Consider the following 26,806-nt stretch of genomic DNA (forward strand, 5'->3'; position numbering starts at 1 on the left):
AAGCTGCAGGAGCAATTCTCATATCAGACAAAATAGACTTTAAAATAAAGGCTAGGGCTTCCCTGGTGGCGCAGTGATTGAGAGTCCACCTGCTGATGCAGGGAACATGGGTTTGTGCCCCGGTCCGGGAAGATTCCACATGCCGCGGAGCGGCTGGGCCCGTGAGCCATGGTTGCTGAGCCTGCGTGTCCGGAGCCTGTGCTCTGCAACGGGAGAGGCCACAACAGTGAGAGGCCCTTGTACCGCAAAAACAAATAAATAAATAAATAAAAATAAAGGCTACTACAAGAGACAAAAAGCACACTACATAATGCTCAAGGGATCAATCCAAGAAGATATAACAACTGTAAATAGTTATGCACCCAAAAGAGGAGCCCTCAATACATAAGGCAAATGTTAACAGCCATAAAAAGGGAAATCAACAGGAACATAATCATTGTAGGGGACTTTAACACCCCACTTTCACCAAAGGACAGATCAACCAAAATGAAAATAAATAAGGAAACACAAGCTTCAAATGACACATTAAACCAGATGGACTTAATTGATATTTATAAGATATTCCATCCAAAAACAACACAATACACTTTCTTCTCAAGTGCTCATGGAACATTCTCCAGGATAGATACTATCTTGGGTCACAAATCAAGCCTTGGTAAATTTAAGAAAATTGAAATCGTATCAACTATCTTTTCTGACCACAACGCTATGAGACTAGGTATCAATTACAGGAAAAAACCTGTAAAAAATACATACACATGGAGGCTAAACAATACACTACTAAGTAACCAACAGATCACTGAAGAAATCAAAGAGGAAATCAAAATATACCTAGAAACAAATGACAATGAAAACACGATGACCCAAAACCTATGGGATGCAGCAAAAGCAGTTCTAAGAGGGAAGTTTATAGCAATACAATCCTACCTCAAGAAACAAGAAACTTCTCAAATAAACAACTTAACCTTACACCTAAACAATTAGACAAAGAAGAACAAAAAAACCCAAAAGTTAGCAGAAGAAAATAAATCATAAAAATCAGATCAGAAATAAATGAAAAAGAATTGAAGGATGCAATAGCAAAGATCAATAAAACTGAAAGCTGGTTATTTGAGAAGATAAACAAAATTGATAAACCATTAGCCAGACTCATCAAGAAAAAAGGGAAAAGACTCAAAACAACAGAATTAGAAACCAAAAAGGAGAAATAACAACTGACACTGCAGAAATACAAAGGATCAGGAGAGATTACTACAAGCAACTATATGCTAATAAAATGGACAACCGGGAAGAATTGGACAAATTCTTAGAAAAGCACAACCTTCTGAGACTGAAGCAGGAAGAAATAGAAAATACAAACATACCAAGCACAAGCACTGAAATTGAAACTGTGATTAAAAATCTTCCAACAAACAAAAGCCCAGGACCAGATGGCTTCACAGACGAATTCTATGAAACATTTAGAGAAGAGCTAACACCTATCCTTCTCAAACTCTCCCAAAACATAGCAGTGGGAGGAACACTCCAGAACTCATTCTACAAGGCCAACATCACTCTGATACCAAAACCAGATAAAGATGTCACAAAAAAAGAAAACTACAGGCCAATATCACTGATGAACATAAATGCAAAAATCCTCAACAAAATGCTAGCAAACAGAGCCCAGCAGCACATTAAAAGGATCATACACCATGATCAAGTGGGGTTTATTCCAGGAATGCAAGGATTCATCAATATACACAAATCAATTAATGTGATACACCATATTAACAAATTAAAGGATAAAAACCTTATGATCATCTCAACAGATGCAGAAAAAGCTTCTGACAAAATTCAATACCCATTTATGATAAAGACCCTCCAGAAAGTAGGCATAGAGGGAACTTACCTCAACATAATAAAGGCCATATATGACAAACCCATGGCCAACATCATTCTCAGTGGTGAAAAACTGAAAGCATTTCCACTAAGATCAGGAACAAGGCAAGGTTGCCCACTCTCACCACTATTATTCAACATAGCTTTGCAAGTTTTAGCCACTGCAGTCAGAGACGAAAAAGAAATAAAAGGAATCCAAACTGGAAAAGAAGTAAAACTGTCACTGTTTGCGATGACATGATACTATACATAGAGAATCCTAAAGATGCTACCAGAAAAGTACTAGAGCTAATCAATGAACTTGGTAAAGTAACAGGAGACAAAATTAATGCACAGAAATCTCTTGCATTCCTATATGCTAATGATGAAATATCTGAAAGAGAAATTAAGGAAACATTCCCATTTACCATGCAACAAAAAGATAAAATACCTAGGAATAAACCTACCTTAGGAGATAAAAGACCTGTATGCAGAGAACTATCAGACACTGATGAAACAAATTAAAGATGATACAAACAGATGGAAAGATATACCATGTTCTTGGATTGGAAGAATAAACATTGTGAAGATGACTATACGACCCAAAGCAATCAACAGATTCAAGGCAATCCCTATCAAACTACCAATGGCATTTTTCACAGAACTAGAACAAAAAATTTCACAATTTGTATGGAAACACAAAAGACCCCAAATAGCCAAAGCAATCTTGAGAAAGAAAAACGGAGCTGGAGGAATCAGGCTCCCTGACTTCAGATTATACTACAAAGCTACAATAATCAAGACAGTATGGTACTGGCACAAAAACAGAAATACAGATCAATGGAACAAAATAGAAAGCCCAGAGATAAACCCATGCACATATGGTCACCTTATCTTTGATAAAGGAGGCAAGAATATACAATGGAGAAAAGACAGCCTCTTCAGTAAGTGGTGCTGGGAAAACTGGACAGCTACATGTAAAAGAATGAAATTAGAACTCTCCCTAACACCATACACAAAATAAACTCAAAATGGATTAAAGACCTAAATATAAGGCCTGACACTATAAAACTCTTACAGGAAAACATAGGCAGAACACTCTATGACATAAATCACAGCAATATCCTTTTTGACCCACCTCCTAGATAAATGGAAATAAAACCAAAGATAAACAAATGGGACCTAATGAAACTCAAAAGCCTTTGCACAGCAAAGGAAACCATAAACAAGATGAAAAGACAATCCTCAGAATGGGAGGAAATATTTGCAAATGAAGCAACTGACAAAGGATTAATCTCCAAAATATACAAGCAGCTTATGCAGCTCAATATCAAAAAAACAAACAACCCAACCCAAAAATGGGCAGAAGACCTAAATAGACATTTCTCTAAAGAAGATATACAGATTGCCAACAAACACATGAACGAATGCTCAACATCACTAATCATTAGAGAAATGCAACTCAAAACTACACTGAGGTATCACCTCACACCGGTCAGAATGCCCATCATCAAAAAATCTACCAACAATAAATGCTGGAGAGGCATTTATTGGAGAGAAGGGAACGCTCTTGCACTGTTGGTGGGAATGTAAATTGATATGGCCAGTAGGGAGAACAGTATGGAGGTTCCTTAAAAAACTAAAAGTAGAAGTACCATATGACCCAGCAATCCAACTACTGGGCATTTACCTTGAGAAAACTATAATTCAAAAAGAGTCATGTACAACAATGTTCATTGCAGCTCTATTTACAATAGACAGGACATGGAAGCAACCTAAGTGTCCATCGACAGATGAATGGATAAAGAAGATGTGGCACATATATACAATGGAATATTACTCAGCCATAAAGAGAAACGAAATTGAGTTATCTGTAGAGAGGTGGATGGACCTAGAGTCTGTCATACAGAGTGAAGTAAGTCAGAAAGAGAAAAACAAATACTGTATGCTAAGAAATATATATGGAATCTAAAAAAAAAAAAAAAGGTTCTGAAGAACCTAGGGGCAGGACAGGAATAAAGACGCAGACGTAGAGAATGGACTTGAGGACACAGGGAGGGGGAAGGGTAAGCTGGATTGAAGTGAGAGAGTGGCATGGACATATATACACTACCAAATATAAAATAGATAGTTAGTGGGAAGCAGCCGCATAGCACAGGGAGATCAGCTACGTGCTTTGTGACCACCTAGAGGGGTGGGATAGGGAGGGTGGGAGGGACACGCAGGAGGGAGGAGATATGGGGATATATGTATAGCTGATTCATTTTTTTATACAGCAGAAATTAACACAACATTGTAAAGCAATTATACTCCAACAAAGATGTTTAAAAAAAATAGCAAAGACAGTTTAGTTAAATGTTAAAAACCACAACTTCTGGGGCTTCCCTGGTGGCGCAGTGGTTGAGAGTCCGCCTGCCGATGCAGGGGACACGGCTTCGTGCCCCAGTCCGGGAGGATCCCACATGCCGCAGAGCAGCTGGGCCCGTGAGCCATGGCCGCTGGGCCTGCGCATCCGGAGCCTGTGCTCCACAACGGGAGAGGCCACAACGGTGAGAGGCTCGCGTACCGCAAAACAAACAAACAAACAAACAAAACCCATGACTTCTCAAAAATATGAGGTAACAATGTATGAACTTACAAGAATTAACACGTGATATATATATACCATCAGGAACCACTGGACCCATTTTCTTTTAGGTTTTGGTCCTTAGCGTGGTTAAACTTGCTATAGTCAATAATAGTTAAACCTCCTTAGCTTATTTATAATGGTAGATATTTCATCATTAATTGTTCATTGAGTCTTTATTCTGTCCTACAGGTCTTCCAAAGAGAAAAAATTTTATTATATTCTTTAGTAATGAAATAGAACTCATTCTGTCTTGCAATTACATTATGGATTCACTGGACCTTTTCATAAATCTAAGACAGAGTCTCAGTATAATATTTTCTCTATCTTGAAACAGAGTTCTTTCAAAATTCTAGGTATTGTTTCATCAGTGTTCATCATGATTCTTAACCCTACCACACTAGAAAAGACTAAAATTTAAAATACTTCTTTTAAAAAAATAAAAATAAGGGAAACACCTAAAAAGGGCATTGGCAATCTTTTTCTTAAAGGGTCAGATGGTAAATATTTCACGTTTATAGACCACACTGTCTCCCCCACAACTCAACTCTGTTACTACACAAAAGCAGCCATGTGTAAATGACTGAATATAAATCCATGTTCAATACAACTTTATTTTCAAAAACAGGCAGGCAGTAAGTTGAATTTGTCAACCACTGACCCACAATGTTGACACAATAGTGAAATAAATCATCTAGTTTTTGTGTTGTGTTGCCCAAACTGCTGCACCATCTTTAAAGAAGGTACTTTATGTTGTATACCTGAAACTTATATAATACTGTAAATCAATTATACCTAAAAAAAAAAAAAAAGAACACACGTTAAAAGCTTGGAGACACCATCTTTGTAGTTGACATTTTGCTTTCATTGAATATATTTAAGAATTCCATATTTTTCATTTTCCATCCGTAATAGAAAAGAGAAAACTGACAACGATTTTTTACAATGATTAGACACATCAAAGGATGGGTGCAAAGAGACAGTGTGCAGCACTCTAGACTTCAATAATGCTGGTGACATTGGTCACACACATATGACATCTCAGATTGATGATTATATCAATCTGTTAAAAATTGTGAGTAGGGCCTCCCTGGTGGCGCAGTGGTTGAGAGTCCGCCTGCCGATGCAGGGGATACGGGTTCGTGCCCCGGTCTGGGAGGATCCCATATGCCGCGGAGCGGCTGGGCCCATGAGCCATGGCCGCTGAACCTGTGCGTCCGGAGCCTGTGCTCCGCAACGGGAGAGGCCACAACAGTGAGAGGCCCGCGTACAGCAAAAAAAAAAAAAAAAAAAAAAAAAAAAAAAAAAAATTGTGAGTAATATATTTCTAAGGACAAAAAGAAAACACGGTATTTTCCTCCAGTTGGTCACTCAACTGAAAGGACTTTATCACAGAAAATTTTGCAACAACAACCTGGATCACCTGTTTTACTAAAATAATGGGTGGCAACATTCTTTCAGCTTTTATGATGTTTGTGCACCAAAATTCACTTGACATTAAGAGGTCTGCTATGCTTAAATTCATATTAAAATTTCTAAAAAAATGGTTTTTCAATATTTGTTCTGTAAATTATTCATAAATTGTCTTAAAATTTAAATATAAAGGAGTTGAGAAGGGTGTACTGGCCCCAGTTGGTAAATGGTGATGACTTTATTTGGCAGATTGAAAATTAAAATATTAACTGTCCTTTGCAAACAAGCTCATGCAAACAAGCTCACTGTGCTAGATAGGCCATCATCCCTAACACACACCCAAGGAGAAAATGAGGAAGCCTGCCAAGCTTATGATCCACATGGGGAGACACACTATGGACCACACACCTCTTCAACCACCATTGACTGGACTGTAGGTAGAAACATGACCCAAAGGTAAATTCACTGGCTATCCAAATGGACCTGACCGGAAGACCTCTGCCTAAAAAGACAAAATGGTAATAATTAGGCAAATGAACCAAGCAATGGTCCAAGAAGCCTGAGAGGATTCAAGAAAATATTTCTGAACCAACAGTTCAACAATCCTGTAACCATGTATGTTTTGTCCAGCAATATTTTCCCATAGTCCAGAAAAGTCCCAAGCATAAAAAGTGGTATCATTAATTCTTTTAAGATTCAGAAAACAGAATTAAAAGGAAAATATAGTATTATTACTCCATTGTGTGGTAAACTAACATTTTTACCTACATTTTTTTTTTTTTTTTTTTTTGCGGTACGCGGGCCTCTCATTGTTGTGGCCTCTCCCGTTGCAGAGCACAGGCTCCAGACGCACAGGCTCAGCGGCCATGGCTCACGGGCCTAGCCGCTCCGCGGCATGTGGGATCTTCCCGGACTGGGGCATGAACCCGTGTCCCCTGCATTGGCAGGCGGACGCTCAACCACTGCGCCACCAGGGAAGCCCCTACATATTATTTTTTAATAAAATAAATTTTCTTAAATTTCTACTGAAAGCACCTAGCTTGAGCCATTTTATTCTGTTGCTCTAAATCAAAAATTAGGAAAGTTCTCTTTTAGAAAATATTAAGTAACATTCATTCTTGGAAAACACACAATTTTCCCAATTTATTCATGTTACAATCGTCACTTATTTATGCTTCCAAAATAGAGTTTGTATCATCTTCACAGAAACAGTGCCATTCATCAATAGAAAATTAAAGAGACAACAGAGGCAATGGAAAATAGCACTTAAGGAACATACCATGTTCATAAAAGCACCCACTGTTTACAATTAAATTCCCTATATACTTATCTCCAGCAATAAACTGACTTCCTGAAAGGTTGGAGAGTTTCATTCACCCTTGAATTACAGACAATAGGCACAAAAGATGTGCTCCAAGAAGATAAAGGGAATTAATAGGTTATTAACTATTTTTATCTCCTCACTCCTCCCGATGGCTCAGTTTTACACCTCTTATTTTCCCTGTGTAACATAACTGATGTGTTCCTTACCCCGCAAGATAGCCCTATCTTCAAAATGCAATTCAAGTCTACCTACCATTTAAGCCTATCCCAATAATTTAGCCAAATTCTGATATTTTCTTTTTTTAAGTCATCCACAGGACTCACCCTATATGCAACAAGTTGAAGCATTATATTATATTTTTATTCATATTTTACTACAAACTGCCTTGTCTCATTCTCTAATCAAAGACTTTTCCATTCATCAAGAAGATAATTTCCTTGATGCAAGAGCCAATGGAGTGATATATGTACATATTCTATTAATACCTGACATCCCCAACCCCCATTATAACACTAAAATTTAGTATCATTCAAGGAAAAGGCTCAAAGAAAGTTGGTACTGTACTATCCCAGGAAAGCAAATCAAGACTTTTATCTCTCACTTTTTAATTCTCCTGTCTAATAAATATCTATTAAAGTCTAAATTAATAAAATTACTCATTTTAACAGCTCTGTTTTTATGGTTAAAAATATTTACTCTTTTGATGTACATTGCTAAATAATCTTCCAGAAAGGAGTATGTGCCTATTTTCTCACAACCTCAAGAACACTAAGTATTACCAATCTTTATCTTTACCTGATAAAATTACTTCATCTTTTTTAACAATAAATAAAAGAGTTAAACAAAATTTCACAATGTTAGTAGACATCTGTATTTTCTGTATAATATAATTTATTCTTTATTTTTATATTTTTCAGAGTAAAGAACACTTTTTAAGTTAAAGCTAGTAATATTTGTGTGACATAATATATCAACATACTTAATACTTTTCCATTAAAATTATAAACCTGGAAATTGTAGGCATTACACCTACTGACTTCAAGACTTACTACAAAGCAAGGGTAATTTAAGACAGTGTGGTACTGGAGTAAGGATGAACAAGTTAATGAGATACAACAGAAAGTCCAGAATTCAAAAGAACAGTACTGTCAATGAATAAGACTGATACAAGTTCCTAAAGTATGCAAAAAGGAAAAACCTTGAACCTTCTCAACGATACACAAAAAGTTATTCAAGGTGAAAATTCACTCAATGTGAAAATTAATAAACTAAAAGTGAACACAGAAAAATAAATCTTAAGTAAGATACCTTAAAAAGGAAACAAAAATGTACTATGCATAAGAGAAACAATAAATTCAACGGCATCAAAATTAAAAACAAAGAAGGGCTTCCCTGGTGGCACAGTGGTTGAGAGTCCGCCAGCAGATGCAGGGGACACGGGTTCGCGACCCCGGTCTGGGAGGATCCCACATGCTGCGGAGCAGCTGGGCCCGTGGGCCATGGCTGCTGAGCCTGCGCGTCCGGAGCCTGTGCTCCGCAATGGGAGAGGCCACAGCAGTCAGAGGCCCACGTAACGCAAAAGAAAAAAAAAAACAACAACTAATATTCTGGCCACACCACACAAATCGATAAAAGTTCAACACTTAAGCCCTTTTATTTCGAAAACTATTAAAAAACTAAATAAATGGAATTGTTTTGGAAAAACATTTTATAAGGGTTTCTCTTAATAAACTTCATTCTCAACATAATATTTTACACATATTATTATTGAAAGAGAAAAAGGTCCCAAACTTTCTTAACTCTTACTTCCTCATTAAAATCAGTATAATTTTCTAGAGAAAGTGTAGTAAAACAGCAGCTCTAATCTCATTTATATCTTTTTCATCATTCACTGCACACTTTTTGCAACCTTGCAATGTACTATTTATTGAGTGTAATGATTTTTTCAAAAAATAGAATCATAGCACTTGCCTTCAAGAAGTTTACAGATAGGGCTTCCCTGGTGGCTCAGTGGCTAAGAATCTGCCTGCCAATGCAGGGGACACGTGTTCAAGCCCTGGTCTGGGAAGATCCCACATACCGTGGAGCAACTAAGCCTGTATGCCACAACTACTGAGCCTGCACTCTAGAGCCTGTGAGCCACAACTACTGAGCCCACATGCCACAACTACTGAAGCCCACGCGCCTACAGCCCGTGCTCTACAAGAGAAGCCACTGCAATGAGAAGCCCACGCACCACAACAAAGAGTAGCCCCCACTCGCCGCAACTAGAGAAAAGCCTGCGTGCAGCAACAAAGACCCAACACAGCCAAATATAAAATAAATAAAATAAAATTAATTAAAAAAAGTTTACAAATAAAGAAATTAAGAGTACCAATATAATAATAAAAGATGCTAAGAACATATGATACAAATGGTAATTTCCATAAACAAATCAATGTGAACTCCAGAAAACAGAATTCAGTAACTTTCTATGTTACGCGTCATATGACATTTTAATACAGAGTAAACAAACCACCACATAACAAATACCACCTTTCTTCCCATTGATAAATTCAATGTGACTTATTGCAGGTTATCAAAATACATGGGAAAAATGTGAAAGATTTCTAAATAAGCAAAAGAATTTACTGAATATCCTTTCAGTGGCATGCTGGCACATCCAGGGATTACTTGATTCAATAGGGGTGTGGGGCATGTTTGTCTTTGATGAGACTATTTCACATCTCCTCAGTGTAGAAATTTGCAATGTAATGTTATGCTAAAAGGAAAACATCAAGAGAAGAAACAGAATTCCATAAACACCTTCTAAGCAACGAATACGCTCAATTAGAATCATATGCTCATAAACTGATATATTTGGCAGTACCTGAGGGAAAAGGCATTTTCAAAAATGAAATATGTAAAATCTCATTACAAACCTGCATTGACAAATGAACATTTGCATTCAATTTTGATAAGAATCACTAACTTTTAACTCCAATTAAGTAAAATGTTATCCTCTGCAAAACAGATTTTTGTTCTCATTAACAGATCTGAATCACAAAAAGTTATAAAAGTTATAATAGATTAAATGACTATCTCAAACTTATGTGGAAAAACTACACTGCATAGGATTTTCCCACCTAACTCCCAACAAACAAGAATTGCTTTTCCAGTATCTCAGTGAACATAAACTCCATTCTTCAGGCTGATCAGCCAAAGAACTTGAACTCATCCTTGACATCTCTATCTTACTCTCTCTGTCCCATTCATGAGTAAAAATGCTTGGCTTTATCTGTAAAACTACACCCAGAATCGAACCATTTTCCCCATCTACCATCCTGGTTCAAGCTACCATCACTGTCCATCTAATATAATAACCTTCTAACTGGTCTCCTAATTTCCTCTTTTTGCCTCCCTCTTTAGCCTATTCACAGCGACCAGAGACTTCCTTTAAAATTTTAAGCCAGATCATGTCACTTCTTGGCTAAAAATTCTCCAATGGTTTCCCGGCTCACTCAGCATAAAAAACCAAAGTCCTTATAATGGAGTACAACAAACCACTTCTCTGACCTCATCTCCTCTACTTTTTCCAGCTCAGTTTCAGCCACATGTCCTACTTGTGTTTTATCCAACTTGCTTTTTATTTCTATGCTATAGCCTTTAACTTGTTCTTCCACTGCCTAAAATGATCTGTTCCCAGATAAACACACTCCCTCACATCCCTCTGGTGTCTGCTCAAATCTCAACTTCTCCCAGAGGCCATCTGTGCCCATCCTATATAACTAGCAACTATTCTTTCACACTCTCTCCTCCCACTCTGTAACCCCACCACTCTGCATTAATTTTCTACAATGGCACATACCACCACATGACATATTATATATTTAATTATTTGCTTCTCCTCCTACCTCATTAAAATATAAGCTACAAAGGCAGGAAATGTGTGTGTTTTATTCATAGCTCTGCCCAGAGAGTCTAAAACAGTGCCTTGAATAGATAATTCGCTCAACAGATACTTCCTGAACAAATGAGCAAACCAACAAATGACAAAAATTTTTTTATGTGAGTAATGCTTCCTCAGTTCCTTTTCTTTATGTAAGTAAAATATACATACATACATATGCATAAAACTGATTTACCATTGCACTAAGTGTTTCTTCCCAATCAGGCCGCTCTCGAGGGTGAACGTTTCTGTGTAGTTCTGGAACAAAATCATCCTCTTCAGAATGTACTGAGGACTTCATCTTCCTAGAGATCAAAACATGAAAGACTGTGATAAGAGTTCCTGTTTCTTGGAAAGCTTTCCAATGACCACAATTCAAAGAACAGATAATCATACCAGATTTGAAGTTCAGTTAAAAGAGCTTTAGTGGTTAGTATTGGCTCTCCATTTCTGCTTTCAGAGCTCTTTCCTGATGTACCAACACCTGCTTTTATTCCAGGAGATAAAACTAAGGTTTATAACTAAGGTTTATCCTTTATTGTCTATGGTATTTATTATATAAGGACTGATTTTATCTGTTCAACACAGTTGGAACCTTGAAAAGATTTGCAACAGCCATCAATATTTATAGAACTCTGCTAAGCATTAGTGAACATGTAAAATGAGAAACGAGATATGGCACTTCTGGTTCCAATTTATGGAACATAGTGTATTACACTAGAATTCTCAAGAAGAACAACTATGAATGCTGAAAAAAACATACAAAACTACTTGCCTGAAGGCACAGGAAAGCAAGCTTTACAGGTAGGATTTCTGGGGCTACATCCTTGGAGAGCAGGGGAGCCCATGAAGCAAATTCCACATTTAATCATTCTTTGGTATAAGAGATTTTCTAGACCAATGATGAGAAATAGAGCCCAAGCACACTGCTGTACCTTAACTGGGCTGAGAAGGCAGAGCCTGGAGACTGGGGTTGCCAAAGCAGAGGAGGCTCCAGAGTGAAAAATGCCCCCCAAAAGACCTATATAGAAGGAGCCTAAAAATCTACATGAAAATTCCCCTCAAATTGTTAACTGATTCCTAAGCTTACATAAGTATATAGGACAAGATGCCAAGAAACCTATCAAAAAATAGCTGATGGGCAACAAAAAGCCAAGCAGATATTTCAACAGCCATGCTGAGGAGATGGAGATTGGCAGGCAAGCACTGCCAAGATAGAGGAGTACTGAAAAGAAAAGCGCTGGGCTCTCAACTGAGACTCCAGAAAAGTCATGCCTTGGGAGTAAGATCAAAATAGGAATAAACAAGCTCTAACGGAGCTTAAAATCAAGGCTTGACATGATCAGAACTGCCAGAAGAAAAATTAACTGTCCTCAGAGGAAAATAACATCCTATAGACCCTCTGCAAATTTCTCATCCACCTTGTGTGGCATCCAATAAACATGACAAGGAATGCCCCCAAAATTAATAATAATAATAATAAACAGGAACAAATGAATAAACATTGGGAATAAATTGTCAAAACAGAAAAAGACTCACATTTCATTCAGATTCTAGAATTATCAGAAAAGGACTTTAAAATTGCTATCATGGATTTCTAGCTTCTGTTTACAATGCAAAAAGCTGTAAAGAGCATCGCTCCCAGCCTAACAAGAGGAAAAAGCAGATAATCTATGAAATCATGACTTCTTTTGGATCCATCAGAAAACTGAGGTCTCCAGGCAACCAACTAGCCTATACTCTAACGTAAAACAAGAATCTCCAAGATGAGATGAATTACAAACAATTACTTGCCTAGGACAAAGCAGAGGGAGAAGAGTAATATACAACTTGATAAGAAAAATTCAGCTACATTTTTATCAAGTTGTTAAAAACATTTATCATTAATGTTCAATAAAATGAAAGAAATAGATGAAAAGATGAATTTCAACAGAAAATTGGAATCTATGAAAAACAACAAAATGTTCATCCTAAAACTGAAAAATACCATATCTGAAATTAAGAACCCACTGGATCAGTTTAATAGAACAACGAACATGACTAAAGAGAGGATTAGTGAACTGGAAGACAGTTCAGTATAAAATATCCACATGGAAGCACATTAAGAAAAAAGTGACAGAAATACATAAAATATGCAAAAAAGGCCTCAAATATGTCTAAATTCACAACTCAGAAATAAGACACATGAATTTAAAAAAGAAACAAAAGCAATGTTTTAAAAATGAAGGCTGAAAATTTTCAAAACTGATGACAGTCATCAAACTACAGATCAAATGAACCTTACAAATCTCAAGCAGGATTTAAAAAAATAAACACCTATATTACACTCAAACTGCTAAAAAAAGAAAATTACTAAGAGAAATTCTTAAAAGCAGCCAGAAAATAAAAGACAAATTGACTTCAAAGGAGCAATGATAACAATGTGAGGACATTTCAATGGAAATGATAATAGGGTAAATCTTCAGCATTGTAAAAGGGAAAATATTGCCAACATAGAACCCTCTGCCTCACAAAACTATCCACTAATAAATTAGGTAAAATAACTTATTTTCAAACAAAAGCTGAAAGAATTTATTATCAGAAGACTTTCAATAAAAGAAATAGTAGAGTTCTTCCGACCAAAAGAAACTGATCCAGATCTACAGAAATGCATGATGAGCACAAAAAGTGGGGAAACATAAATAAATATTGATGTAAAAGCGGATGTTAACACAAAAATAATGTCCTACGAGGTTCATAATAGACATAAAAAAGCACAAAGGATAGGAGGGGTACATGCAGCCAAACAGTTTAGGAATCCTCTATTGGTTGGGAAGTGAAATAAATTCTATTTTAGAGAAGAATGCAACATTCTGCAGATATATGTTATAATCCCTATGGTAACCACTAAAAGAACAATAAATGTACAACTATAAAGCTAATAGAGGAGAAAATTTTGAAAAATAAAACATACTTGTTTAATCCCAAAGAAAGCAGTAAAGGAAGAATAAAGGCACAAAGAATAAACAAGGCAAATAAATAAATATCAAGATGGTAAACTGCAGTCCAAGGATATTATTAATAATTTTTAAGACGACTGGACTAGTTAGCAAGCATGTGTAGAAACTGTAACCCTCATTCATTACTGGTAGGAATTTAAATGGTACAGTCACTACAGAAAATAGTTTGGCAGTTTCTCAAGCTATTAAACATAGAAAAACTGTCTGAGCCATCAATTCCACTCCCAGGTATTTAACCAAGAGAAATAAAAGCATATTACCACCAAGAACTTTTACATAAATATGCATACCAGTAGTATTCATAATAGCCAAAAAGTAGAAGCAAGCATCAACTGAAAAATGAATCAAAAAATTTACCAGATTCATACAATAAAATAATATTTGGCCATTAAAAAAAGAATGAAGTGCTAATCCATGTTACCACATGGATGAAAAGTAAAAGCATTATGCTTAATGAAAGAAGTCACACACAAAAGACCACAGATTGTATGATTCCATATATACAAAATATCCAGAATAATCAAATTCACAGAGACAGGAAGTATACTGGTGGTTACCAGGGGCTTGAGGGAGGACCAAATGGAGAGTTGCTACCAATGAATAAGAGATTTCTTTCTGAAATGTTCAAGAATTAGGTAGTGGTGGTGTTTGTGCAAGTTTGAAAATATACTAACAACCACATAATCGTATACTTTAAAAGAGTGAATTTTATGGCATGTAAATTATATCTCAATAAAAAAGTAAATGGACTAAAAATTCTAATTAAAAATAGGTAAAGGGGGACATTTCATGATGATAAAAGTGTCAAATCAACAGAGTAAAATAATAATAAAATCCATATGCAACAAATAACATAGCTTCAAAATACATAAGGCAAAATCTGAAAGAACTAAAAGGAAAATAGCTATATCCACCTTACAGGTGTAGATTTTAACAAACGTTTCTCAGTAACTGATAGAATAAGCAAGAGAAAAGAAAAAAATGTAAGTATATAGGAGATTTGAACAACCCAATTTTCCAACCTGAACTAGAACATTAAACCCAACAACTACAGAATATACATTCTTTACAAGTGTATATAAAACATTTACAAAAAGACCATATGCTAGACCATGAAGTGGTCTCAACAAATACAAAAAATTTAAATCATGAACAAAGTGTTTTGTGACCACCAGAGCATTACACTAAAAATCAATTACTTAAAAGGACTTCCCTGGTGGCGCAGTGGTTAAGAATCCGCCTGTCAATGCAGGGGACATGGTTCGAGCCCTTGTCTGGGAAGATCCCACATGCCATGGAGCAACTAAGCCCATGCACCACAACTATTGATCCTGCCCTCTACAGCCCATAAGCCACAACTACTGAGCTTGTGTGCCACAATACTGAAGCCCGCGTGCCTAGAGCCCATGCTCCACAACAAGAGAAGTCACCATAATGAGAAGCCTCACACCACATCGAAGAGTAGCCCCTGCTCTCCGCAACTAGAGAAAGCCCGCGGGCAGCAACGAAGACCCAATGCAACCAAAAATAAATAAATAAATTTATTTTTTTTAAAAATCAGTTACTGAAAGATAACTAAAAATTCTCCCAAATGTTTGGAAATTAAGAAACAAAATTCTGAATAACTCATGAGTCAAATACACAAAATCACAACAGAAATTAGAAAATATTTTGATCTGAAAAACAAAAATAAACACATTAAAATGTGTAGAATAAAACTGAACTGAAGCAAAATTCACACCTCTAAGTGTATATTATCTGAAATAAGACAAGTTGAAAAATAAATGATTTATGCTTCCATCATAAAAATCTAGAAAAAGAACAGAAAATTAATTCAAAAAAGTAGAAAGAAAAAAAATTTAATAAAGAAATCATTGAAATAGAAAGCAGGTGTATAATAGAAGAAATCAAAGCCGAAAGTTGATTATTTGGAAGATTAATAAAATGGACAACACCTAGGAAAAAACATTGAGGAAAAAACAAGGAACACAAATATAAAGAATGAAAATGGAGATACAGCCAGAAGCCTGCCGACATTAAAGAAGATTCTGAGAGGGACTTCCTTGGTAGTCCAGTGGCTAAGACACTGCACTCCCAATGCAGGGGGACCGGGTTCAATCCCTGGTCAGGGAACTAGTTCCAACATGCCGCAAGTAAGAGTTTGCATGGGAAACTAAAGATCCCACATACCGCCAAGATGATTCTGCACGTGGTAACAAAGATCCTGCGTGCCGCAACTAAGACCCACCGCAGCCAAATAAATAAATACTTAAAAAAAAAAAGACTCTGAGGATACTACCGACAACTCTATTCCAATATACTGACAATTTAGTTTAAATGAACAAATTCCCTGAAGAACACAACTTATCAAAACTGAAACAAGAAACAAAAGATGTAAATAGTCTTACAGCTATTAAAGAAATTGAATCTGGGGCTTCCCTGGTGGCGCAGTGGTTGAGAGTCCGCCTGCTGATGCAGGGGACGCGGGTTCGTGCCCCGGTCCGGGAAGATCCCACATGCCGTGGAGCGGCTGGGCCCGTGAGCCATGGCCGCTGAGCCTCCGCGTCCGGAGCCTGTGCTCCGCAACGGGAGAGGCCACAACAGTGAGAGGCCCGCGTACCGCAAAAAAAAAAAAAAAAAAAAAGAAATTGAATCTGTAAGAAAACTGCAGGCCCAAATGGATTCATTGGTGAATTCTTTCAAACATTTTAGGAATAAATAATAACAACCTTACATACATTCTTCCAGAGTATAAAAGTAAAAGGAAGACCTACCAACGTGTTCCATGAGGCCAGGACAGCCTTCATAACAAGCTGATAAAGACACTACTAGAAAAAAAAATTATGGTTCAACATCACGAACATAGTTGCAGAACTCCTAAACAAAATATTAGCAAACAGGATAGTGAACAAGTGAGTTTCAGTCCAAAATACAAATTATTTTAATATTCTAAACTCAATCCCTATAAACTGACCACATCATTAAAGTAAAGGAATAAAAACATAACTTCAATAGGTACAATTTAATACTTATTCATGATTTTTTAAATACATGTATGTTTGGATGAGGGCTATTAAAACACACACAAACACATACACCTAGCATCACACTTGATGGTAAACCTGATGCTTTCCCGCTGACAAGCATGGTCAAAATGGGCACGAACAGGACGAGAATGTCTTCTAGTCAACGTTGTCCTTGAGATCTTAATCAATGTTTTTATTTATTTATTTTTGGCTGCGTTGGGTCTTTGTTGCTGCGCGCAGGCTTTCTATAGTTGCGGAAAGCAGGGGCTATCTTTGTTGCGGTGCGCAGGCTTTTCATTGCAGCAGCTTCTCTTGTTGCAGAGCATGAGCTCTAGGCACGTGGGCTACAGCAGTTGTGACTCACGGGCTCTAGAGCGCAGGCTCAGTAGTTGTGGCGCATGGGATTAGCTGCTCCACGAAATGTAGGATCTTCCCGGACCAGGGCTCGAACCCATGTCCACTGCACGGGCAGGTGGATTCTTAATGACTGCGCCACCAGGGAAGTCCCTCTTAATCAGTTTTATTTTAAAAGGTAAGGAAAATAAAAAGAGGTATAAAAATTAGAACAGAAAAAATAAAATTCTCATTATTTGAAAATGATACAGTATGTAAACAATCTAATAGACTCTAAAAACAATCCGAATAAATAAGATCATTTAGCAAGATCACAGAATATAAGGTCAAACGCAAAAATAGAATGTATTTATATATACCAGTAGCATACAATTATTTGTTAAGACCAAAAAAATCCCACCAAAAATACAATAGATAAATAATTTGTACTATCTTCCATATATTACTACACAGAAGAGTAGTATTAAGAGGCCAGGCAAAACTGATCTATTGTGACAGAAGTCAGAATGGTTACCTTTGGGAGAGGTACTGAATAGGAGGGGCAAGGGTCTTGTAGGTTGCTGAGAATAATTCATATTTGATTGTGTTGTGAGTATATGAATGTATACATTTCTGTAAGTTCTTTAAGCTCCATTCTTCTGATCTGTGGACTTTATTTATACGCAAGTTATACCTTAAAAAAGTATAAAATAAAAATTTATTGGTAGGGGGCTTCCCTGGTGGCGCAGTGGTTGAGAATCTGCCTGCTAATGCAGGGGACACGGATTCGAGCCCTGGTCTGGGAGGATCCCACATGTCACGGAGCAACTAGGCCCGTGAGCCACAACTACTGAGCCTGCGCGTCTGGAGCCTGTGCTCCGCAACAGGAGAGGCTGCCATAGTGAGAGGCCCGCGCACCACAAGGAAGAGTGGCCCCCGCTCGCCACAACTAGAGAAAGCCCTCGCACAGAAACAAAGACCCAACACAGCAAAAATAAATTAATTAATTAATGAACTCCTACCCCCAACATCTTCTTTAAAAAAAAAATTTATTGGCAAATGTTACACATTATCATAAAATGTATAAAAATTGTTTATATACATTTTGTGTCATATAACAATGAATCAACTCCACAAAAACTTAGTATCTATTTAATAGACTATTTTCTTCTATGCTTTTAAAATTATACACAAATTTTACCCTTAAAGTGATTAATTATAGCTGCATATCCAACAGAAAGGACAAAGTATTAAGATTACTAACCATAAAACCTAAAGAATCTAATGCTATATTTACAAGAGTTTTGTGTAAAACATCTCCAGACTTGAACCTGGATATTTTCAATCAAAAGGAAAAAGAACAGAGAACAACACTTTCTTCAAATTGTGGGAACTAGCCTTACCATCTTGCTGCTTCCCTAATTACAAAATTATTTGAATCTCTGACACACACTCACTTTATATTTTATGAGCTTCTTGTTCATAACATGAAAAATCATACTTGACGGAGTTGAAGTTCCACAGAGAAGCCCAAGTGACACATCGCCTAAGGGACTGCTTGCTCCCAGGGATATCTTCCCTTGATCCCCGGAGTGAATTCCAAGCAGCAATAGAACTTCTTTCCTTTTATCCCCCAATCTTTGTTTTTTGTTTGTTTCTGGTTCTTTGCCCAGCTGGGTATGGTTCTGTGACACTGGTGGCCAGTGAGTTACTCCCCATTGGTATAGGGAATGACTGGGAAGTTTTCTTACGGTCCGACCATGTGGTGATATTTGACAGATAGAGAAAGGCGCCTATTCTCTGTCAGAGAAATGGGTTTTAGTCTATTTATGTCTGTCTGTTTGTGAAAGAATATATTTAAATTCTACTGAAGAGAACATCTCGTTGAGATATACCTAAACTGGTGAGTTTGGTGTTCTCTGTTTAAGTTGTAAAACTGAAGCTACAAGGTGGCTGTGTGTGTCTGTAAATGATAAGAGTTATTACCTGTCATCATAGACAGTAATATATTTTCCTACCTTCAGAGGATATTAATAAATTAGATTATAAAGCACCTTAAAATATTGGAGCTCTGTTCTGGTTCGTTTATACAGATTATTAAGTGCTTACAAATGTCTAATATTCCTAGAATTCCCAGAAAATAAGGAAACTGAACTTCTAACATAACAGGGTTAGCTATGTTGGTGGTGAAAACAGAATGGAGGTTTACTGAAGGCAGAGGAATCGAGTCCTAGTGATTTCCAACTGAAAATGCCTGATATACTATAATTCTTAGCAGGTATAACTTTATCATGCAAAAATGAAAAGAGTATCAAAATGTATATACTGAAAAATCTTCCTCCCTTTCCTGTCTCCAGTCTGCCCAATTCCTACCCGTTAAATTTCCCACTTTATATACTCTTCCAGACTTTATGAATATATATATTTACTTATGTAATTTTTGCATATATATTAAAGAATATACCCACAAAAAGCAAAGTAAAAAAGCAATGTGTAAATATGCTACTCTTTGCGCAAAAAATTAGAACAGTTTTATTCCTCCATCTCTACCCCTCTTTTTACATAAAAAGTATGTTTACACACTGTTGTGCAGTTCTCTAATATTTCCTGCAGAACTTTCCATATCAGTATACAAAGAGCTTCTTCACTGTTTTTACAACTGTGTAACAGTCCACTGTGTAGATATTCCATAATTTATTGAAACAATCCCCTACTAATGAATTCTTGAATTATTTCCAAACTTTTGCTATTACTAACTATGCTACAAATTTGTAAATGTCATTTTTATATATGTTCACGTATACCTGAACGACAAATACAATACAGTGTAAAAAATTCTTTTTAGGGCTTCCCTGGTGGCGCAGTGGTTGGGAGTCCGCCTGCCGATGCAGGGGACACGGGTTCGTGCCCCGGTCCGGGGGGATCCCACATGCCGCGGAGTGGCTGGACCCGTGAGCCATGGCCGCTGAGCCTGCACGTCCGGAGCCTGTGCTCCGCAACGGGAGAGGCCACGACAGTGAGAGGCTCGTGTACCGCAAAAAAAAAAAAAAAAAAAAAAAAAATTCTTTTTATACACTAGCCCACTTTTCTGTTGGGTTCTTGGTCTTTTTCTTATATCTTTTTAGTTCTTTATATACTAAAGAGATTAGTCCTTCATTTGTATTATGAATTCCAAGTATTATTTAAAGGCTGTCATTGGTCCTTGCTTATTGTTTTCTATAATGCAGATGTTTTACATTTTCTGTAGTTGAATTTCAGAACCCTTTCTTTTAGGAGTTTTGCATTTTTTTAACATCTTTATTGGAGTATAATTGCTATACACTGTTGTGCCAGTTGCTGCTGAATAACAAAGTGAATCAGTGATACATATTCATATATCCCCATATCTCCTCCCTCTTGCATCTCCCTCACACCCTCCCTATTCTACCCCTCTAGGTGGACAGAAAGCACTAAGCCGATCTCCCTGTGCTTTGTGGCTGCTTCCCACGAGCTATTTTACATTTGGTAGTATATATATGTCCATGACACTCTCTCACTTCATCCTAACTTACCCTTCCTGCTCCCCGTGTCCTCAAATCCATTCTCTACGTCTGCGTCTTTATTCCTCTCCTATCCCTAGGTTCTTCAGAACCTTTTTTTTTTAGATTCCATATATATGTGTTAGCATATGGTATTTGTTTTTCTCTTTCTGACTTACTTCACTCTGTATGACAGACTCTAGGTCCATCCACCTCACTACAAATAACTCAATTTCGTTTGTTATTATGGCTGAGTAATATTCCATTGTATATATGTGCCACATCCTCTTTATCCATTCATCTGTCGATGGACACTTAGATTGCTTCCATGTCCTGTCTATTGTAAATAGAGCTGCAATGAACATTTTGGTACATGACTCTTTTTGAATTATGGTTTTCTCAGGGTATATGCCCAGTAGTGAGATTGCTGGGTCGTTTGGGAGTTCTATTTTTAGTTTTTCAAGGAACCTCCATAGTGGCTATATCAATTTACATTCCCACCAACAGTGCAAGAGGGTTCTCTTTTCTCCACACCCTCTCCAGCATTTATTGCTTGTAGATTTTTTATGATGGCCATTCTGACCAGTGTGAGGTGATACCTCAGTGTAGTTTTCATTTGCATTTCTCTAATGATTAGTGATGTTGAGCATTCTTTCATGTGTTTGTTGTCAATCTGTATAACTTCTTTGGAGAAATGTCTATTTAGGTCTTCTGCCCATTTTTGGATTGTGTTGTTTTTTTTGATGTTGGGCTGCATTAGATGCTTGTATATTTTGGAGATTAATCCTTTGTCCATTAATTCCTTTGCAAATATTTTCTCCCATTCTGAGGGTGTCTTTTTGTCTTGTTTATGGTTTCCTTTGCTGTGCAAAAGCTTTTAAGTTCCATTAGGTCCCATTTGTTTATCTTTGTTTTTATTTCCATTTCTCTAGGAGGTGGGTCCAAAAGGATCTTGCTGTGATTTATGTCATAGAGTATTCTGCCTATGTTTTCCTCTAAGAGTTTTATAGTGTCTGGCCTAACATTTAGGTCTTTAATCCATTTTGAGTTTATTTTTATGTATGGCATTAGGAAGTGTTCTAATTTCATTCTTTCACATGTAGCTATCCAGTTTTCCCAGCACCACTTATTAAGGAGGCTGTCTTTTCTCCATTGTATATTCTTGCCTCCTTTACCAAAGATAAGGTGACCATATGTGCATAGGTTTATCTCTGGGCTTTCTATCCTCTTCCATTGATCTATATTTCTGTTTTTGTGCCAGTACCATACTGTCTTGATTACTGTAGCTCTGTAGTATAATCTGAAGCCACAGAGCTTGATTCCTCCAGCTCCATTTTGCTTTCTCAAGATTGCTTTGGCTATTCAGGGTCTTTTATGATTCTATACTAATTGTGAAATTTTTTGTTTAATTCTGTGAAAAATGCCATTGGTAGTCTGATAGGGATTGCACTGAATCTGTAGATTGCTTTGGTTAGTATAGTCATCTTCACAGTGTTGATTCTTCTGATCCAAGAACATGATATATCTCTACATCTGTCTGTATCATTTTTAATTTCTTTCATCAGTGTCATAGTTTTCTGCATACAAGTCTTCTATCTCCTTAGGTAGGTTTATTCCTAGGTATTTTTTTTCATTGCAACGGTAAATGGGAGTGTTTCCTTAATTTCTTTCAGATATTTCATCATTAGAGTATAGGAATGCAAGAGATTTCTGTGCATTAATTTTGTATCCTGCTACTTTACCAAATTCATTGATTAGCTCTAGTAGTTTTCTGGTAGCACCTTTAGGGTTCTCTATGTATAGTATCATGTCATCCACAAACAGTGACACTTTTACTTCTTATTTTCCAATTTGGATTCCTTTTATTTCTTCTTTGTCTCTGATTGCTGGGGCTAAAACTTCCAAAACTATGTTGAACAACAGCAGTGAGATGGAAAATCTTGTCTTGTTCCTGATCTTAGTGGAAATGGTTTTTCACCATTCAGAACGACACTGGCTCTGAGTTTTTCATATATGGCCTTTATTATGTTGAGGTAAGTTCCCTCTATGCCTACTTTCTGGAGGGTTTTTATCACAAATGGGTGCTGAATTTTGCGAAAGCTTTTTCTGCATCTATTGAGATTATCATATGGTTTTTAATCCTTCAATTTGTTAATATGGTGTATCACATTGATTGATTTGCATATATTGAAGAATCCTTGCACTCCTGGGATAAACCCCACTTGACCATGGTGTGTGATCCTTTTAATGTGCTTCTGGATTCTGTTTGCTCGCATTTTGTTGACGATTTTTGAATCTATGTTCATCAGTGATATTGGCCTGGAGTTTTCTTCTTTTGTGACATCTTTGTCTGGTTTTGGTATCAGGGTGATGGTAGTCTTGTAGAATGAGTTTGGGAGTGTTCCTCCCTTTGCTATATTTTGGAAGAGTTTGAGAAGGATAGGGATTAGCTCTTCTCTAAGTGTTTAATAGAATTCGTCTGTGAAGCCATCTGGTCCTGGGCTTTTGTTTGTTGGAAGATTTTCAATCACAGTTTCAATTTCAGTGCTTGTGACTGTTTGTATTTTCTATTTCTTCCTGGCTCAGTCTCAGAAGGTTGTGCTTTTCTAAGAATTTGTCCAATTCTTCCAGGTTGTCCATTTTATTGGCATAGAGTTGATTGTGGTACTCTCTTATGATCCTTTGTATTTCTGCAGTGTCACTTGTTACTTCTGCTTTATCATTTCTAATTCTGTTGATTTGAATCTTCTCCCTTTTTGTCTTGATGAGTCTGGCTGCTGGTTTATCAATTTTGTTTATCTTCTCAGAGAACCAGCTTTTAGTTGTATTGATCTTTGCTATCATTTCCTTCATTTCTTTTTCATTTATTTCTGATCTGATTTTTATGATTTCTTTCCTTCTGCTAACTTTTGGGTATTTTTGTTCTTCTTTGTGTAATTGCTTTAGGTGTAAAGTTAGGTTGTTTATTTGAGATGTTTCTTGTTTTTGAGGTAGGTTTGTATTGCTATAGCTTCCCTCTTAGAACTGCTTTTGCTGCATCCCATAGGTTTTGGGTCATCGTGTTTTCATTGTCATTTGTTTCTAGGTATTTTTTGGTTTCCTCTTTGATTTCTTTGGTGATCTGTTGGTTACTTAGCAGTGTATTGCTTAGCCTCAATGTGTTTGTATTTTTTACAGATTTTTTTCCTGTAATTGATATCTAGTCTCATAGTGTTGTGTTAGAAAAAATACGATTTCAGTTTTCTTAAATTTACCAAGGCTGATTTGTGACCCATGATATGATCTATCCTGGAGAATGTTCCATGAGCACTTGAGAAGAAAGTGTATTGTGTTGTTTTTGGATGGAATGTCCTATAAATATCAATTAAGACCATCTTGTTTAATGTGTCATTTAAAGCTTTTGTTTCCTTATTTATTTTCATTTTGGTTGATATGTCCATTGGTGAAAGTGGGGTGTTAAAGCCCCCTACTATTATTGTGTTACTGTCAATTTCCCCTTTTATGGCTGTTAGCATTTGCCTTATGTATTGAGATGCTCCTATGCTGGGTGCATAAATATTTACAGTTGTTATATCTTCTTCTTGGATTGATCCCTTGAACAATATGTAGTGTCCTTCTTTGCCTCTCGCAATAGTCTTTATTTTAAAGTCTATTTTGTCTGATATGAGAATTGCTAACGCAGCTTTCTTTTAATTTCCATTTGCATGGAATATCTTTTTCCATCCCCTCACTTTCAGTCTGTATGTGTCCCTAGGTTTGAAGTGGGTCTCTTGTAGACAGCATATATATGGGTCTTGTTTTGTATCCATTCAGTCAGTCTGTGTCTTTTGATTGGAGTAAATTTAATCCATTTACATTTAAGGTAATTATCGATATGTGTATTCCTATCACCATTTTCTTAATTGTTTTGGGTTTGTTATTGTAGGTCTTTTCCTTCTCTTGTGTTTGCTGCCTAGAGAAATTCCTTTACTTAGCATTTGTTGTAAAGCTGGTCTGGTGGTGCTGAATTCTCTTAGCTTTTGTTTGTCTTTTAAGGTTTTAATTTCTCTGTCAAATCTGAATGAGATCCTTGCTGGGTAATCTTGGTTGTAGGTTTTTCCCTTTCATCACTTTAAATATGTCCTGCCACTCCCTTCTGGCTTGCAGAGTTTCTGCTGAAAGATCAGCTGTTAACCTTATGGGGATTCCCTTGTATGTTATTTGTTGCTTTTCCCTTGTTGCTTTTAATATTTTTCTTTGTATTTAATTTTTGATAGTTTGATTAATATGTGTCTTGGCGTGTTTCTCCTTGGATTTCTCCTGTATGGGACTCTCTGCACATCCTGGACTTGACTATTTCCTTTCCCATAGTAGGGATGTTTCCAACTATAATCTCTTCAAATATTTTCTCAGTCCCTTTCTTTTCTCTTCTTCTTCTGGGACCACTATAATTCAAATGTTGGTGCGTTTTTGCTGTCCCAGAGCTCTCTGAGACTGTCCTCAATTCTTTTCACTCTTTTTTCTTTATTCTGCTCTGTGGTAGTTATTTCCACTATTTTACTTTTCCGGTCATTTACCCGCTCTTCTGCCTCAGTTATTCTGCTATTGATTCCTTCTAGAGAATTTTTAATTTCATTCATTGTGTTGTTCATCCTTGTTTGTTTGCTCTTTAGTTCTTCTAGGTCCTTGCTAAATTTTTCTTGTATTTTCTCCATTCTATTTCCAAGATTTTGGATCTTTACTATCATTACTCTGAATTCTTTTTCAGGTAGACTGCCTATTTCCTCTTCATTTGTTTGGGCTGGTGAGTTTTTACCTTGCTCCTTCATCTGCTGTGTATTTCTCTGTCTTCTCATTTTGCTTAACTTACTGTGTTTGGGGTCTCCATTCACAGGCTGCAGAAAGTAAAAGTATAGCAGAACTTCTAAAATTAAGTATCTAGAAAGGTTTTACTTGTTCTGATTGTAATCTTCCCAGGTTTGTCACTTTATGTATTTTTTTTAAAAAGGAAATTGACTATATTACACTTATAAACAGAGCTTTAAGTGTTTCAGGGATTTTCATTTACTAAGTTTGAACATGCAATTGAATGTTTACAAGGGTTTAATGTTAAGTTGAATCCAAAGCTTAAGGAGAAATAGAAAGTTAAAATTTTAACTTTAAATAAACAACTTAATAACCAGGAACTTCTACATAGTTTTATACAGTTTCTGTGCTCTAAGGCCCTTCTTGTACATCATAAAACTCATACAAACATACCTTGGATTCCATCCCAAAGAGTTTAATTAGTGAAATACCAAGAAAGTCTTGTACGAGCATGCTTCATGGTTAATTACAAAGACAGCCTAATGGCTAGACTCCAATACTGAATAAAATTTTCTGAGATTAAGCAATGTTCACATCAGACTCTCCTGATTATCATTAAATTTATTATTTTTGTAACACTAATGAGAGTATATTGGGTGATAATTATATTTTATATTGAAAGAACATTTTAGGGGCTAAACTATACTCCAGATCACACATCCAAAGTTACACAGTAATAGAAATATCTTTTTTTTAATGCAAAATACACATCTTCTTTGGTATTGTACATAACAGATAATTAAGGGTGTGATGACTATGAAAAGTCACAGAGTATAAAATAGGCCTGGGTGTGACATTGATATATCTGTCACTGGTAAGCTGTTAATGCTACCTCTCTATCCTAGGAATCCTAAAATGAGGAATTTCTGTAGAAGACAAAATAACAGTCAGGGTATTAAAAGCAGAGAACTGTGAAATAGCTTTATGGGCTTCCAGA

The 26,806-nt window shown here is 36.5% G+C and overlaps 1 protein-coding gene across 3 annotated transcripts in view; it reads right to left on the reverse strand.

Annotated features, from left to right (window-relative positions):
• The window catches only part of ARHGAP32 (Rho GTPase activating protein 32), a 255,708-nt gene that overhangs the window by 133,919 nt on the left and 94,983 nt on the right, over positions 1–26,806 (reverse strand). For all 3 annotated transcript variants that reach the window (XM_082626852.1, XM_082626851.1, XM_082626850.1), the window contains exon 2: positions 11,345–11,453. In XM_082626852.1, coding sequence (XP_082482978.1) covers positions 11,345–11,449 — 105 coding nt within the window. In that variant the 5' untranslated portion in view covers positions 11,450–11,453. The remainder of the gene's footprint in view (positions 1–11,344; positions 11,454–26,806) is intronic.

Source organism: Mesoplodon mirus (assembly GCF_964341445.2).
Source record: "Mesoplodon mirus genome assembly, chromosome: 7".
Classification (NCBI taxonomy): domain Eukaryota; kingdom Metazoa; phylum Chordata; class Mammalia; order Artiodactyla; family Ziphiidae; genus Mesoplodon; species Mesoplodon mirus.